Source organism: Zonotrichia leucophrys, chromosome 1 (genome assembly GCF_028769735.1).
Source record: "Zonotrichia leucophrys gambelii isolate GWCS_2022_RI chromosome 1, RI_Zleu_2.0, whole genome shotgun sequence".
Classification (NCBI taxonomy): domain Eukaryota; kingdom Metazoa; phylum Chordata; class Aves; order Passeriformes; family Passerellidae; genus Zonotrichia; species Zonotrichia leucophrys.
This window is the reverse complement of record NC_088169.1, coordinates 16,626,908-16,644,467: the sequence shown is the minus strand read 5'-3', so window position 1 is coordinate 16,644,467 and position 17,560 is coordinate 16,626,908. Positions and strand designations below refer to the sequence as shown.

At 36.3% G+C, this 17,560-nt stretch overlaps 1 protein-coding gene across 3 annotated transcripts in view; it reads left to right on the top strand.

Annotated features, from left to right (window-relative positions):
• CDKL5 (cyclin dependent kinase like 5) overlaps positions 1-17,560 on the top strand; it is a 130,665-nt gene that overhangs the window by 102,557 nt on the left and 10,548 nt on the right. For all 3 annotated transcript variants that reach the window (XM_064707793.1, XM_064707773.1, XM_064707784.1), the window contains exons 12-15: positions 17-1,040; positions 4,485-4,590; positions 6,575-6,698; positions 14,025-14,127. In XM_064707793.1, the coding sequence (XP_064563863.1) occupies positions 17-1,040; positions 4,485-4,590; positions 6,575-6,698; positions 14,025-14,127 (1,357 nt within the window). The remainder of the gene's footprint in view (positions 1-16; positions 1,041-4,484; positions 4,591-6,574; positions 6,699-14,024; positions 14,128-17,560) is intronic.

Sequence of the window (17,560 nt, the reverse complement as noted above, 5' to 3'; positions counted from 1 at the left end):
ATGCATTTTAATATAGAAATCAAGCCAGCAAAAGTTCTGCTTTGCAGTCACACCACAGATCAAACAGCAAGGATATGCCACTAGGGGCTGGCGGGCCAAGAGAAGAGGGGCTTCCAGCAAATGAAAGCTTTTTAAATGGAAACCTTCCTGGACCTGCCCCTAGCCCAATGCACGCAAAAAAACCAAGCAACACACCTGGATCTGGCAACAAGGATATAGCCAATAATAACATGCCACATCTGCTCAGCCCAAAGGAACCAAAGGGAAAAACAGAGTTTGATTTTAATGTGGACACCAAAAGTTCTGATGGTTCAGGCACCAAGTACCTGAAGTCTAACACCAGATCTCAGCAGAACCGGCACTCCTTTATGGAAACCTCTCAGAGCAAAACGGGGACGCTGCAGCCTGGCGACAAGCACAGTCGCCACAGCTACATCGACACCATCCCACAGTCCTCTAAGAGTCCCTCCTATCGGACAAAGTCCAAGAGCCATGGAGTTCTGACAGACTCTAAATCCGTGGGCAACCTTTCTGAGGCCAGGGCCCAAGCTGCAGAACCAAACACCAGTAGGTATTTTCCATCCAGCTGTATGGACCTGAACTCTCCAACGAGCCCGAGCGCTCCCCGGCACAGCGATAACAGAACTATGCTCAGTCCGTCGGCCAGGAACAACCGCAGCGAGGGCACCCTGGACACTCGAAGGCCACCAACCAGACACTCCAAAACAATGGAGGAGTTAAAACTGCCAGATCACATGGATGGAAGCCATTCCCACTCTCTGTCTGCTCCACATGAATCTTTTTCCTATGGTCTAGGTTATACCAGTCCTTTTTCTTCCCAGCAGCGCCCTCATAGACACTCTATGTATGTGAGCCGGGACAGAGTGAGGTCAAAGGGCTCAGAGGGTGGCTTAAGCGTAGGGCAAGGGATGGCAGCCAGAGCAAACAGCCTGCAACTGTTATCTCCACAGGTGCAGCATAAGTCACTCACCAGGTCTGTTGGCTCATCACGAGAAGACTGTACAGAAGATTCTAATAGGGTTAGTCCAAAATATTGCCTCTTGTTTGAGGGTTTACCTTTCTCTTTTTAACTCATGTGGGGCAGTGGCCTGCTTTCTGTCTTCTGTTTGTTTCTTTGGAGTTATTAATTTATTTGTCCTGTACAATATGGGGATTTTGTTGGGGGCTTTTTTTCAGAAGGGCCGAATATTTCAAGGTACTTTGAAAAAATGGGCTATGAATACCATTATCTTAAAGTACTGAAATGTGAGAATGGAAAAGTCATCTCCAAAGTTAAAATTTCATTAGTTGTTTTTAGTCCTTGGTTACATGGTCTGATGTCATTTTTACTGTATCATTTTGTTAATTGTCTTTCTCATTTGTGGTTTTATTTAGCTTTTCTATATGTATTTCTGTTATGAATGCTAATGTTAATTTTTGAAGCCAGTGTTTCATTCAGGTATAGCAGGACATTATTGCTGAAATACTAATTTACTAGAGAAATATCAAAGCTTGCAATATTTATTTAGATTGGTATGATAAATAACAGGTGCAATCTAGAGATTTCATGTTGTAGTGGCTACTGGTAAATTGACTCCTCACAGTGGTTACTGTCAGTGGATACCTGGTTGTGTTTTCCTGTGAGCATTAATTACAGAGTAGAGGACAGGCTGGTTCTGGTGTTGATTTACATTTGTTACACAACTCTTCTGAATTATCTCATGTTTTACACATCAGATATGTAAAGAGGACTGTATTTGTTCTCAAAGCTTTAAATTTCTCTATTAACAAAATGGTGCAGAGACAAATAGAAAAATGAGTGTTTGTTTCTCTATGCCTACACCTGTCATAAACTGACTTCTAAGGAGAGAGCATCTAGTTCAGATTTATTGACAAACTGAAGAAAGTCCAAGACCTGCAAATAATATTTAAGGTCCAAAGATGATGGTTTACTAAGAGAAGCTAAAATACTCTGCCCACTTAGTAGTTTGTCTAAGAAATATGTGAAGCTGACCTAATAGGGGTCTACAAGTACCGTAAAAAGAAGAGTTTCAGGTAGTGGTTGTCTCCTCATCCAGCAGAGAAAAAACAACATAATATGTTTTTTCATCCATTGTACATCTCCTCCATTTAAGTCTATGAGTATTCAAACATGAGAAAAAATCAAAATAGAAGTGCAATGGAATAATAATTTTTAAAAAGCTACCTAGAAGGGATTACAGCAGCTCCATTTCAAAGACAGTTTTTTCCTATGTACTTATTTTTATCTCTCTCATTTCAGTCAAATTAAATGTTACTTATTTTTCAGGACATTATTTGGAAAGGCAGTAATATCAGTGTTTCAGTTTTTGATAATAAAAGGTCACACTGTCTTGTATTCTTCAGTTCATTTTCTGCAGTATACAGCAGATAGTAATTTGAAGTAATTTTAATTTTATTTTGTACTATTTAGAGGCCAATTGTTTTTATTGGATCATTCTTTGTTATTTAAAATGAGTTGACAGATTTTTATTTTAAAGGAAAATCGATGTGTATTGTAATGCTTATGTTTTTGTTCATTTTCATTTGCTTTGGAAAGTCTGTTCATTCAAGATAAAGAACTTTATCTCTTATGGTCAGTATTTTTAAAACTTCAGCCTTCACTTAGTGCTCTTAAATCTGTATTTCAACCATTAGAAGTGTGAAAGGAAAATTACTGTTCTGAAATGGATGCTAAGGCTGTGAATTCACAAAGCTGTTTTTTATTTGTTTGTACTCCTCTCAGTAACAAATCAAATTGTCAATCTTCTTATGCCTCATGAAGACATTTTCATAAAGAAGTCATTCTTTGGCTCCTTCCTATCCTCATTTTCCCCCCCTTTCTACATTATGCATTAAGAGTCAGAAAATTTCACTCCCTTCAGGATTAGTGAAATAAAAAACTCATTAATAGTATGTGTTCTCATAGATTCTTTACTGGTTTCATACATATTTTTTCTGATCAGTTCTCCTAGGCTTTTTTCCTCTGCTCATCTTTGGTGAAGTTTCCTCACTTCCACGTTTCTAATTTCTCATTGATTTTCTTCTTATAGCTCTACCAAGTCTTTTTAAAGAAAACCATTCTTTTTTTTGACAAGCTTTAAATCTTACTTAAGAAAAAAATCAAGAAAAATCTCTCATCCAGTCTTAGTTTTAGGACTTTTCAAGTCTCAGCACAACAGTTTTGTTTTAAGCGGGTTTTTTTAACATGTAAATTAAATGACACAAAAAGCGTTAAGCAGAAAAAATCAAATACAAGTTGCTATTACTGTCTCATGTTTGAAATTTAACTGATGATAAAAAAGAGGTATCTAATACAAGTAGTAATTTAATCAAATGCTTCAGCCTCTGGTAAATTTTGAAGAATCCAGCTGGGATTTGAAGCATTGTTTTAGCTGCAGTTCTGGACTCAGTTTCAAGGTTTGTTTTCTCTGAGAGAGTGAGACCAGAACTTCATCCACAAAAAGCAAAGTAAATTTTGCAAATCACTTGTGCAGTGAATTGAAGTCCCAGTTTTTAGTTTTGGTTAGTTCTTTTTGTGGCTTTGGTTTTTAATCTTTGTCCTTCTTGGATATTCTAGATTTCAGTTAGTACAGGGGTTTCAGAAGTTTCCTAAGGGGGGGTCGTGGAGAGAGCATTAAATTTCATGTGGTCATTCCATACTGAGGGAAAGTTGTAGTTTCTGATTCGTTTAAGAGTGGGATTAAGTCATATTTGGTGGCTAATTATGTGCATAAGGATGTTTCTACTAGCTCACATAAACTTTTACTTGAAGTACTTCCAGTACTGTTTTCAGGAAAGTAGAGGTTAATGAAATGAAAATAAATTAGAGGTAATGAAATGCTTTTAGCTGTCCTGTCTGACTGAAGAACTTTGCCTATAGATTTCTTAGTTCAGAGACTTTCTATTATTTTGCATACAGTAGATTTTGTGATTATTGGTACCTCTAGGTAATGATATTAAGAGATAAGAGATGATAAGCAATGATAGTGCTTTGGTGTTGCAATTACCTCAGTAAGATACATTCCTATCTGCTTTTTAGTGTTTGCCAGTAGCAGAGTGACCAGATTCCATCAGAAATTAATTTAACAAGCCTCCAGTAAAAGATTCCTTCAGAGATGTTTGTTTACAACATCTTACAGTTGTGTTTCATTCAGGTTGAAATTCTGAGGGCCTGAATCAGATTCATGTCTTTAAAATTACAACTTAGAGGTGAAATATTGTTAATGCCATTTTTGTCATTTTGGAAAGAAGCAAGCAAGCAGCAAAACCAAGTAATTATTGATTACATAGTCTGTGATTTGATATTTGCAGTTATTATTAATATGAAAGGAAATTTGTGTGGTGAATTTGGAGTTTTCTTTGTGTGGTTGAATTTGGAGTTTTCTTGCTTATGTATATTGGTTTAAAACTGAAAATCAGTTTACAGTCTTTCATTTTAAATAGATTATTGTTCTTTTGCATAGGGTGGAGCATATCATGATCCACACACAGAAGATGGAGCATCTACTAAGGAGAATAGAATTCTGTATAATGACCCTGTTCCGAGAAGAGTTGGCAGCTTTTACAGAGGTAATTTCATGGTGGATCTTTCAAATTTAATCCAGAATTTTAGCATGGAATATAAATTAAGTACTAGAAATTAATGCAGAGAATTAGTATGAATAACTACAAAGGTTTATTGGGACAATAATTGTTACTCAGCTTTCAGAGGATGAGTTTGCAGGAACTGCATTGGTACCCTATTGTTTATTTGTAAATGATAGCTCACTTTAATTGGAAAGTACATCCACTGCAGTACTTTGTAAAGCAGAATATAATTTATCAGGGAAAAATGAACAAAATTAATATTACCAAAGTAGGCAGTTAATTAATGTTTTAAACTGTTATTTTCAATTCTCATAAAGACTCTATTTATACCTGTGCATTTGTAGCACATAGACATACTTAGTGATCTGTTTCAGATACTGTGTTACATGGAAATGTAGCTCTAGCTTTTATGGCTTGAAACTTGTGGCATTTCTTTTGTTAAAACTTATTAAAGATCGGGGTTTCCTACAAGCCAAGAGCACACTTAGATAATTCCAGTTCAGAATAAATAATAAAACAGATCTGTGTGTGGGCACACAAGTAGATATTGTTCTGTTATGGCACACAAAAGATGGTGGTTTCTGAGCAGCTGTCTCGTGGCTAAACCTGGGTAATTGTTTTGAAAAAGATGATAAGAGGCTGATTACTGCAATGTTAGGAGGCTTCTGGGGCTCCCCTGAACCTTAAGAAGTCCCAATCAGCTGAAATTCGCTTATGAGTCACTTAATAACCTTAAGCAGAGTCACAAATCTCCCTCTGATCCTCTTCAAGTTGATCACTTGGCTGATGACCTGATTTGGGCACGTTAAAATCTGAGAATCCTTGCAAGGGTCCCACTGCAATATTAAAACCTGTGAGCAGAATTAAAGCTTGTACTGTTTTGAGTGATGCTTTTGAGTGTTTGTGTTGCAAATACAGCAGAGGATGCTTAAGAATTCTCAGTCCTGAATTGCTTTCATTAATTCATAAAAAGCTCCTAAAATTTTACATGGATTATCCTTCTTTTTTATATATAGTAAAACAAAAGTTCCAAAGAAGAATGACTTTCATAAATCATGTGCTAAAGAAACTGCAGAGCTGGGGTTTATTCAATTCCTTGTTATAAAAAAGAAGGGTTTTCCTCTTCAACTTTATCAAACAAATATATTTTAGACTTAATTATTGCTTTGGGAAGATGATATTATATTTAAAATAATACTTTGATAATAGTATATGCAAAACTGGTGATAATAATATAAGCAAGTTACTCTGAAAAGGGTAAATCCTTATTTATATAAATATAACCTTTGTATTAGAGCAGTATTTATTAGCATATACTTTTGTACTACAGCTTGAACAAAACCTTACAGATGCTGTTTTTGATATATTGTGTGGTGCTGCACTGATGTTCCAACTAGTGTCTGGTCAATTTTTAGTCCACTGCAGGTATTTCTAGTGATATTCATAATTCTGATAAATTTATGTTCTGTATATAGTTGTGTATTTTCAAAAGCACAGTATGTCTGTTTGAAAAATACATAATATCTAATTTTGATGTTTTAATTTTTAGTGCATTATCTCTTAGTTACATCAAAAATCAAATTTTTTTTTCCAAGATGGGTGCTACTTTTTTTAAGGTCTAAAGTGAAGACTGAGTGTAAACTGTAGTGTTTCATGTCTTTAGTAACAGTATTCCAACCTCTTATTCTCTTTACTGTTTTTAAATATCAATCCCACTGAGAGCTCCCTACTAATAGAAGTGTTCTCAAATCTAATAAGACTTTACCCAGATTCTGATGATGGTCTCATTTTACAACAAATATTACCCTGCAAGGATCACAAAAATCAGCTTTCTTTTCAATCATACACAAAACACAACCGTGTCTTTGCTCTCCTGTCACTGTAAGAGGCAGAGAGGGAGCAGAGAGGTGGGAGCTGGGATTTTTGGCAGAGCTCAGTGTACATTGTTTGCTGTTCCCCTCTTCAGTTCCATCTCCACGGCCAGACAGCACCTACATAGAGAACAATGTGTCCAACAGAGCCTCGGTGTTACCAGCAGACAGCAGCACGGTGACAAACCACCCCAAGAGACAAACCACCTTTGACACCTGGTGAGTTGGAATGTGCACACCTGTGTAGAGAATGGCAGGAAAAAATGTGCTTTTAACAGGAGGGACAAAAACCTCACGCTTCTCTCAAGATTTGCAACTGTCCATGTGCTTAGTTGCTTCCTCCAGCTATAGCAGCAGAGCATGGCATGTTTTCTGTCCCCTGTTGAGCGGCAAGGAATCCTGCATTGCACCCATAACATGAATGCATTACAGTTGATATACTTTTGTCCAGTCCTTCACAATTTTTTTCCCTGCTGTTAGTCTTTAGGTAAAGATAGTACAAAGTGCTTGTGTGTGTAGTATATATAGAAATTTGTGGATTCCAGAAGCATGAATTGTTAGACAGGTGGAAAAAATATCAAAATGCATGTTTCCATATATAAAGTACTATATTAATGAAGAATATTTTCACCCTACAATGGGTACCACTGCTCTCTTTGTTTATACACAGAAGGAAATGAATACATTCTATGGGAAAATGGATTAAGCGACATCTTAATGGTGTATATTGATTTTAAAAGATTAAAAGCATCACATGGCTCCATTATATAACATAGAGGACCTTAATGATGCTAATAAAATAACAGCATATACATAACTTTGCAGGACTCAAAGGGAAATAGTTTTGTTTCTCTTAGAGCTGTTTGGCTCTAAAATATTTCTAATCTTATACTTTTTTAAATCACAGTAAAGAATATTGAATAAAAATAAGCAGATGGAGCTCACAGGATTGGGTGAGAGGAATGGGCTGCATATATTTGCATGGTTCAGTTATGCTCTATACCACTCTCTGAAACACTCCTCTCTGAAAGGGCCATAAAGTCATGCTATCTAAACTGTTTCAGTGGTTTGTTGACTTACTGTGTTTTCACATAAATAACCAGAGAATTATGTGCTTAAAGAGAAAGGGGGGTGGTGGGTGGTGGACACTTGGTATTTCAGCTTGTGTTCAGGTGTTATACCTATGTCAGTAATAGAAGATGTTTACTCCAGAATCCTTCTCACCTGCTCTGATTCACTAGAGTCTGCTTCCTGTCCTTCAGTAGCTCCACCTACATCCATTTTCTGGAATTAGCTGAGGAAAGCGGTCATTTATGTAAAACGGTGGTACTTATGTTGTGGCTTGTGTGGCTAAAGAAGGTATTTATTCCTGCTCTTGAACCCTTTGACCATTTTACATTTTCCTTCATATCTGGATCTTTCTATCTTGCATATAACATAAGACAACTGGAATCTTGTTTTGCTTTATATATCATTCATCAATATAATGTCTTGACTGCTAAGAAACATATAATGTTACTTTAACTCTGAACTGAAAAAAATCGTGTGTGTTATTAGAGCTGGTTGGGAATATTTTTTATGAAGTACTTTTTTGTTATAATGCCAAATTACCAAAACCAAAACTTTTCGAAGGAAGTGGCTGATAACCACTAACCTTTTATTGTGAAGATTCTTCACCCCCAGGATGGAATTGCCAGTCACCAGAGATACTCTCAAAATAACAAATATTTTGGAGGCAGCATTATTTTTTAGAATGTGAGGAACTTGAGTGCAGGGTCTTTGTTATTTAAACCAGAGGCTTGAACCAAGATCTTAGATCTAACAAGTGAATGCCCTAAACCAGAAGTTAGAGGTTATTCTGGAGGACATTGTCTGAAGCTGTTTCATCTTGTTAAAACAGTGAAAGGACCACAGAGGTGCTGAATATGGCCTTGTGAAAAAGGCCCTTCATTAACTTTGAAACAGTTAGATTTAAGTCCTTGTTCCAAAGTACTCAAATATTTTCACAAAGGGGAACAGCTCCTTTGAGAGAAGAACCCACAGAAGAATAAGCATTTCTTCATATGAAATGGAAGAAATAGCAGTAGCTACAACACCAAGTTCCTGCTATTTTGGCATATGCTTACCTTTATCTTTTCTTTTCCTACTCCCTATTTTCCTGAAATGTTTCCTGCCCAGCTCTACCTGCTAACTCTGTTCAAGTTGTCCTGGCAATGGTCTAATGTTGCAAAATTGTTCTGTGCCATAAATGCAGCTTAACCCAATTCCTGAGTAGTGAAGAGTCTGTGTTCCTCTACCTAATTTTCTGTATAGAAGTTGTGTAAATGCTTATGAAAATGTTGAAAGCTCTAATGGAATGTGATTCTGCTTACATCAATTTTATGATGAAGTAAATATTTGATGTTTGAATAACATACCTAACTGGTACATGACAATTCATCTCGAATTATGAGTGACATGTATTCCACCTGGACTTGCCACTACTGTAAAATATTGCTTCTCATACTATTGCTCTGTGTTGCCTTTCTTCTGTCAAAGATTCTGTGAATGTTTGCTAGACTGAATTGTCACAGATGTTCCCCTGTCTTTGTGTGCATTTTTTTGCTCTGTCCCGAGTGTCCTGCCTTTTAAAATAAAGATATTATAAACTTGACTTTTGTCATTAGATTTTACTCTTAAATTACTAGATCATTTCTGAACTTCAGACAACTTGATTTGAAAAAAGGCAATTTTTTTATCCTTCTAGAAATTCTTTTCTTTGCTAGAGTTTAATTTCCTGTAAACAACCTTGAACTTGCTCAATTTTTTTATTGATACAAGAATAAATGTTTTATTCTTTTCTACTCATACAAGCTTTGTCCTGAGCTAGGCAAATTCAGTAGCTGTAGGCAAGATATTTAATTGTATTCTGCCAGTGGTCCAGAATATTGGCCTGAATTGTCTTTACCACTGTCATAGTTCTAAATATCTCTTTAGAATTAATTCCAACATGCAGTAGTGTATCTCACATCATATTGGAAGTGTTTGCATTGGCTGCTTACAAGATATTTGGGGGCTTCTGGAAAGCATTTTTTATTAGACCTTTTGTGTCCACACAAATGTAGTCATGCTATAGTTATGCAAGTAGCTTGTTATATCTTCTCTAGCACAAGTCATACATTTCTGCAAAAATAATAAAAAGGAGGAACTCTATGAATAATAGTACTATTTTTATATATATATTATATATATAAGCACACACAAAATCTGTCATTCAAGAAAAGAAAAAAGAGTCATTCTTACAAGAGTAAAAGGCTTAAAACTTTATCCACTATTTGAGGTTCCAGAATAAGGTTTTTTGTAAACAAGACATGACTGACTTTTATATTCCTGTGTCAGTGTAACATTATAGTCATACCTCCTATTCCTGAAAGTAAAAGGTTACCAGCATCTGAGCAAATTAGTTTAGAGCATGTTCAGCTGTGTGTGCGGCATGACTGTTGCTGCATTATAAATATTTTCCAGTTCTTTAATAGAATTCGTTTAAAAAAATCAGGAAATTGCAAATTCTGAATGTTATTCTGTATATGAGATAATAGATCTGGGGTTTATTCCAATTAATAAATCCTCCTTTTCCACATGATAAAATAAAAAAAAATTGCAGCTCCAAACAGAGTTCAGATTTGATCTTTTGATTTTAAGCTTTCAATGCCAGACTTTTAGACCATGACCTTTTACTGTGGGCTTCAGCTTGTGGAATTGAGATTCTTACCTTGAACTATGTATTTGAATTGTTTCATTCATTTCTGACATTTTCTTGCCTTTGCTGAATGGTAACTGTGTGACTGCCCCTTAAGGGTCCTACTTTGACTAAAACTAAAAGCTAACTTGGAGGGTTAGTGTTTGTCATTTATCTTCATAGAAAAGTTCTGCTATTTCAGTAACTCCTTCATTAGACAAAAACCTCACTCATTAATTGTGTTGGATCCATAAAGGGAGTAGTACATGAGGGTTTCCAAGGCAGGCTGCCTGCTGAGATCAGGGTTGCTGAAGAATATCTAAAACAAGCATGAGGAATCGGCTCCCAAAAAGAGCAGTCTGCAATACAAATCTCTCTGTGGCATCATGAATGCAACATGCTTCCTATATTTTCTTTTTAGTTAATGTGAAAGCACCTCAGCTTGCTTGCCACATGCATGTTTGCTGCTACACCTCATTGCACCTGCATGAAGCTGGATACCTTTCCTAGCAGGGGTAATAAATAACAGTGATAATCACAGAATTTCTGTTTGTACTTATGCCTTTTCCAAGTGTTCCAGACCAGAATAATCAATGTGTTCTACTTTAAATGTCCTAAGCATGCAAAGGTACACAAAGATAAAATAACAAAGCACAGCACATTTTGCCTTCAGTTTCTGCTTGAGAATGAGCTCTCTGAGTGGGGGCTCTTCTCCAGGGCTACTCCTACTTGTTACTAAAACAGACAGCACACAGAAGACTCTGGTGGAGCTGTTTGCTTTCAAGAGCTGAAGCTTTATGCAAAATACCAAGATACTTACAGTGTGTTGTAAGAATTTAGTGTTGTGTGACTCTACAGATTTTTTTTGATAATCCTATTTTTTTCCTGCACTGTCCATTATCTGAAAATCATCTTTTGGGATGCCTAAATTATCCCAGTGTTTCGTCATCGATCAAAATGTTCTGCTCTATTTTTACTCAGTACAAAATCCTGGTGTTGAAGCTTCCTGCTATAATGCTATATATGTTCACTCTCTTCACATAATGAGCATGTGTTTTGAAGCAGTTGCTTTTCAAGGTCAATGCTTTTTCAGACAACTGTACTGCAATATGAGTCATAGGAGTTAATGACATAAACCATTCAGTATAAAACCACTGGCTTTTGGGTAAGCAGCAATTGAAAATGAGCAGTTCTCAGCCCCTTATTTTCCAATTCTCTCTGGTCACTGTAGCCATAAAGAGGAAATGATGGTGCAGAATTTCATTTCTCTCCTCTCTGCTCAGCTGCTGTGGAGAGCAGTTTTCTCATCCAGGTTCACTGGGCCAAAGAAAAGAATCATGCTTGAGTGAATCTCTGTCTGAAAGTATAGCAAAAATTGTTCCAGGCTTCACTCTGAATATTAACTTCACCTGTTAAAATACAGCATCTCCATTTTGGAATAGACTTTGTAATAGAAAAGCTATAGAAAGACACTGAAAAATTTTAAAGGATAAAGTAACCTCCTGTGATCTTGCTTATGATCTGACAGTGGTTGCTCAGTGGACAGCAATCATTGGGTTGATAATTTGCATTGGGACTATGGTTTGGGATATGCTTGCAGCTGTGGATGTACAGGAGCTCCTTTGGGGAAAGGCTCAGAGGATTCTTAGCCCCATTGACGTGACTTTCTGAGTACAAGTAGGATACTTGGGGTGTATGCTCTCCTCCAACTTTTCTAACAAATCAAGTAAAAATCATTTGGTAAATAATTCAGCAGGTGTTCTGTGTTATGTCAGACTCCTGAGCACTGAATGTAATCAGTAGTCTTTACTCTTTGGTTTTCTCCTTGGTGCTTTAAGTGACTTGTATAATAATGCCTTACACCTGTCACACTACTTACAGTAGTACCAAATACAGGGGTGTGACAGCAGCAGGAATCCTTAGCAATCCAGTATATTTAAAATACCTGTTATAAGTACAATAATTGCATTAAACTAAAGTTTTTTTTCCTGTAGTAGTGATGTAATGTCCATATTAAATATATATTGTCATGCTCCTGAATGTAATTTCTGCATCTAGATATAAGTTCTCAAAAATTTAAATTAGGAAAATTTCTACCATACTTTCTGCCCATGAATCTTTTTGCTAAGACCATTCTCTTAATGAACAGTTGCACTTTATTACAGGATTTAAATACTGCATGCATTTATATTTAGAGCCAGATAACATTTCAAGCTTGAGGTGGTTTTGTGTAGAAATTGAAGGACTGATACCACCTATCAGAGTGAAGATGGTTTTATCAACAAGGAGGATGACTCCAGTGATTCCTACCCCAATTAAGTTTTTCACATTTATTTGGGGAAAAAAAAAGTCAGCCTGGCATGTAGTAGCAGCTGAATCACCAGCTGATAGCATAGCATTTAAAGCCAGAATTAGAAGCCAGTGACAACTATATTAGACAGTTAAATGTTGCTACATTACAGTTGCTCCAAGAAAAGCTGCTCCTGTTTGTCATACAGAGCCCTTAAAAGAGTGGCTTTGCTTTAGGTTTTCCATCAAGACAGTGGAATCTTTTTTTTGTTTGTTTTCATGCAATTTAAGTGTGAAAAGGGACTATTAAAAGACCCAGTATGACTTTCTGTATGTTAGTTGCTATGAAACGTTGTCCATCCTCTGGGATCCAGGCCCAGAGGCAGACCTGTTGTCTGTGTTTCTCCCAGATGAGTATTAGGTCCTGATTTGAAATGTCAAGGATGGGAAGTGCACTTCACTAAGGAGCTTGTTCTGGAGGTTAATTATGTTATTGTGAAAATCAGTGGATTATTTCTAATATGACTTAGGCTACATCATCCACCTACTTGTTCTTGTAATATCTTTACTTGTTGGTTCCAAGATTTTCCAATATTCTGTAATTTCTTTCTGGATATGTAGCTGTGCATCATGAGCAAGGAAATGAAATATTTGAGCTGGTTTGGGTGTATTTTTTAATGCACTAAAGAGACTGAAATCTCTGAAAATATTTCTGTGATGCTTTCCTGCACCATTTTCAATTTTCAAGCTATTTTAAAGGGCACTAGAAGTGCAATCAGTTATGTCTCACCACTGTCCTTGTAAACCATCTTTTTACCCTGTATAAGTACTTCACATGCATGGTATACTGTGTATATTGAAAGTAACATGTTATTTATCAGCTGTAGTTGCTTCAGACATGTAAGTTAAGAGTTAAAAGGCAGAAATTCAGTCTTCAGGCAAGTCACCTGTTCCATTTTTGGGTCGCCTCCTTTTGCCAGCACTGTCTCACGCATAGCAAGCTAACAGAAGGTTTTAAATTGAAATGGACACCAGTAGATCCCCAGCTTCCCTGATGATAGATTTGGAACCATGGCAGCAAGGGTCAGGAAGTGCAGTTGAAAATGATTCTCTCTGGCCAACTTTGCAACTCCTGCTTCTCCAGCAAGCAATGGATAAACTGGATCCGTGCTTTGATTTGTATGTTCTCTCAGATACGCTTTTCATTTTCCTAAAAGACCTCGTGTGTGATATTTTTATTTGAATATTAAATTCTGGCTTAAAAGAACACATGCATGCTCTCCTTTTCCCTAAATAAAATTATTCATTGGTTTAAACTAATCATTTTACCCTAACACTGTGTACCTCCTATCCCTTGTAATAACTCTCTATCTGGTATTTGTGTAGTAACCCTGGAACCAATGAATGCTAAAACTTTAATTATTTTTTTACTTTAATCAATAATTTACATTCTTTGGCATCAGATCTCAATATTGCACAGAATTTGCAAAGTAATACCATAATAAAATTTCTCTTACAATACCTTATTTCATATTTAGGAAAAGTCCTGAAAACCTTAACAGTCACTCAGAACAGCTGAAGGAGAAAGAAAAGCAAGGTTTTTTCAGGGCAATAAAAAAGAAAAAGAAGAAATCTCAAAATGTAAGTATGCAGCATTTCTAGTAGAAGAATTCTTTTATTCATTTTGAATTATACCATTTTAGTATGCTAGACCTTTGTATTATTTATTATTGTATGTGTATTCACTTCTTTTATTTTCTCTCCTCACTATATGAAAATCAAATTCTTCTTCTGTTCAGGGTTCATTTTTCTGCCTTTTCAAATATTTCTTCACTTAATAGGACTAGAAAGTGAAGAAATCCAAACTTTCACCTTTGTTTTCATTCAGGCCCTTTGAGAGCCAGTTTTGATGCAAGTTTTAAGATGATGTTGCAACAAATTCTTTTTCAGGATATGGTGATACCATTCCAAGAATAGTAACTTCATTCTTGTGTGTCCCCAGAGCTTGAATAGTTTCAGGCAACCATACAGAGAAAAAAGAAACTGTAACAAATGAGAATTCTTTCCAGTCTTTTTCATGGAAGTGTCTTGGTAACAGCCTCTGTCTTCCTGCTGCATTCCATGACTGGAATAAGGATGATGTGTCTTAACCATTCTTAAGTGGTTTATGTTTTGTTGAGGGAATGGATTGTGGCTATAAGTCTTTGGTGTCTCATACATTTTTACATTTTCATAAAGTTTTTGGGAGGGAGAAAGGACTTTCTATTATCAGAAAGTAGTGGTATATACTAACATTTCACAAATTTTTATAATAAAGATATCCCTAAGAACTGAAGTAACCTGAATATAATCTCATTCTTAAAGGACAGCTCTGGAAACAGTAAAACATTTAAAATTGTAATGTTCCTGTAAGTGTAAATGCAGTTATAGTTTTGAAGATTCTCAGAATTGACTAAATCATGCTTCCTCCTGGCAAAGGGGAATGACTTAATCAAAATATTTCCTGTCAAGGTGTGAGGTGATAGGATTGAGAATGGGTGGAGGGCTAATTTGTTGAAAACTGTGAGAGAAGAGTGATTATCAGGCTTTTTATTGTTTTGGGTTTCTTAAAATCTCTTTGAACTGTGTGGAACATGTGCATATGTGTATTAATTAGCACTCAGAAATGCACCTGACCTTCCTGCTGGGTGATTTACAGCAATGGCATCTACCTCTCCTTCTGAACTTGTTCACCCTCATGCCTGTATGCAGCTCAAATATGATCATCTGTATTAAACAACTGAATTAAATGTCTAGATTACAGCTCTGGGACTGTTTGACCAAAATGTCCATGTGAGGATAACACCTAAGGCCGTTGGTTCCAGTGATGCATTTTCAAGGGGGGAAAATAAAAGGTGTTAAATTTGCATTGTTGTACTCTACTCTGATTCCAGCCATGCAGATGTGGTGGCAGACTCACTCCAATAGCTCAGCTGAAAGATGCTGTATTGATTACCTGCACATCAAACTGTGTGAAGGAAATACATACTGGATTGTGTTGCCTCTCAAAATCTGGCATTTTACAAAACACCTAAACCAAAAGCTCCTTGGTCTATAGCTACTAAAACCATCACTGATTATAAGCTAAGGCAGATTTATATATAATCCTTGCTCCTGTTTCTTATCACTTTTAAAACGAGGGGTAGAGAGGAATAGAAGAAAGAGAGAGAGAAAGGAAAAACTGTGTTTGCTACTCAGAGGTAGAATCTCACAGAAAGATGAATTAGTGAAATAATATAGTGACACAACTCTTTCACCCTCAGCTAGAAACTTGCTGAGATTAACTTGAGTTTGGATCAAACCAAAGCCAGAAAAACCTCCTTTCATTTCTGTTTACAGCTGATTGCCAGGACAGTGTCTAGGCACAGACTGCACCACTGATGTGTGTACCAGTGTCTGGCTCAGACTCTGGTCTTTGTTCTTCTTCATCTCTTAGTTGAAGACATCTACCTAACAAACACTGGGACAGTCTTTAGGATCTTCCAGCACAAAATAAAATTACTGCCTTCAATTCAGCACCAGATTTGGTGTTAGTAGTAAAAGTTGTTCACAGCACTGTAATATTAGCTCTTCAACTACACATATAATGTTTTCTAAGAATTCCTGTTAAAAGTCTTAATAGACAGCTTGTTGCTACCCAAGGTTATTTCTGAGACCTACAATTCAGGTAGAGTCCTACAAGTATGAAATTCCAATTATTTGCTCAAATATAGACTTTTAGCAAGAAATAACAAATTAGACCTGGGGACTGTCACAGAGCTAGGAAGCACATAGTAGCTAGCTATGATTTACTTCTGATATCCTTGTGCAAGCCTCATTTTCCTGGTGATAATCATCTCAAGAGTTGTAAAAGATACCTGAAATTGGATTGAAGACATCTTAGTAATATCATTCTCAAAATATCTAACAGCCTAGAACTGGCCCCAGTTCCTGACATTTCTTCCAGCAGGTTGTTCCCATGCATCATTCTCCCTAGAGTTCTCCAGGTGCACTACCTCGTGGGTTAGCAATTGTTACTGCTGTTATGGGAATTCTTTACAATATTGTTTTTGCAGAGCTGTTCTTATTCATTCTACTTTTCATTGTTTGAAGTGTTTTAGTAATGTAGCAAAAGGTTTTGAGGATTGCTAGAATCACAGTTTTATGTCATTTGCCACCAAAAAATTTGATATCCATGAGGGTTGTGCAATGTCAGTAGGCACTATCTTCAGAGGAACCTGAGTTTTGCAGATTTTGGCACTTATTTCAAGCTATGGGTCTGAAGAAATTACCTGCTTTGGAAAAAGCAGTTTCAGGTGAGCATTTCTCTTAGCAGTGCTTTCATTCCCTTTTAATTTACTAAATTTGAAACAGGAAATTCTTCTGACCATAAAGTTCCTGGACATAAGCTATGCTAATTATTGATTCTCATTAATTTGGATGGAATCTAGAAGCTGGAAAAGCTGTTTGAAAGCCCATGCTTTTGGTAGTGCATTTGTCATTGTATTTAGTCACATAATAATTCTATCGCATAATAGATTTCTTCTGATAGACAGGAAAATGCAAAGCACTATATATGTGTCCTGTGCTTGTTTGCACCTGAACAGGGGAGAAATAGACCCATTTATAGTTCTAGTACCTTATAGTTCTGTTTGTTGCTCAATCATCTACTGGTAAGCTCTTTGGTTGTGCTCCATAAATTAAAATAAACCAGCCAGTGTACTTGCAGCTACACGTGAAGCTGCTAATGGCATATTTATGTTAGAACTGAAATAATTCATCTTGGAGCCTTAGCCCTTATTGCAAGTTAAAAATAGAAGGCTTTTTTTCCCCCAAGAGTAACTATTAACTGCTCATTCTGAAACCAACTCCTATTATTGTTAGGGGATCTTTAATACTTTCTTTATATAAAAATAAGAAATGTCATACTGCTTTAGGTCATTATCAGAAATACAAATGATTGCCAGAGTTACAGGATTTAATTCAAAGCTCAGTAAAGTCAACAAGAGCTACCAGGTATTTCCAAAAGCCTTTGAAATAAACACATTCTGTATTC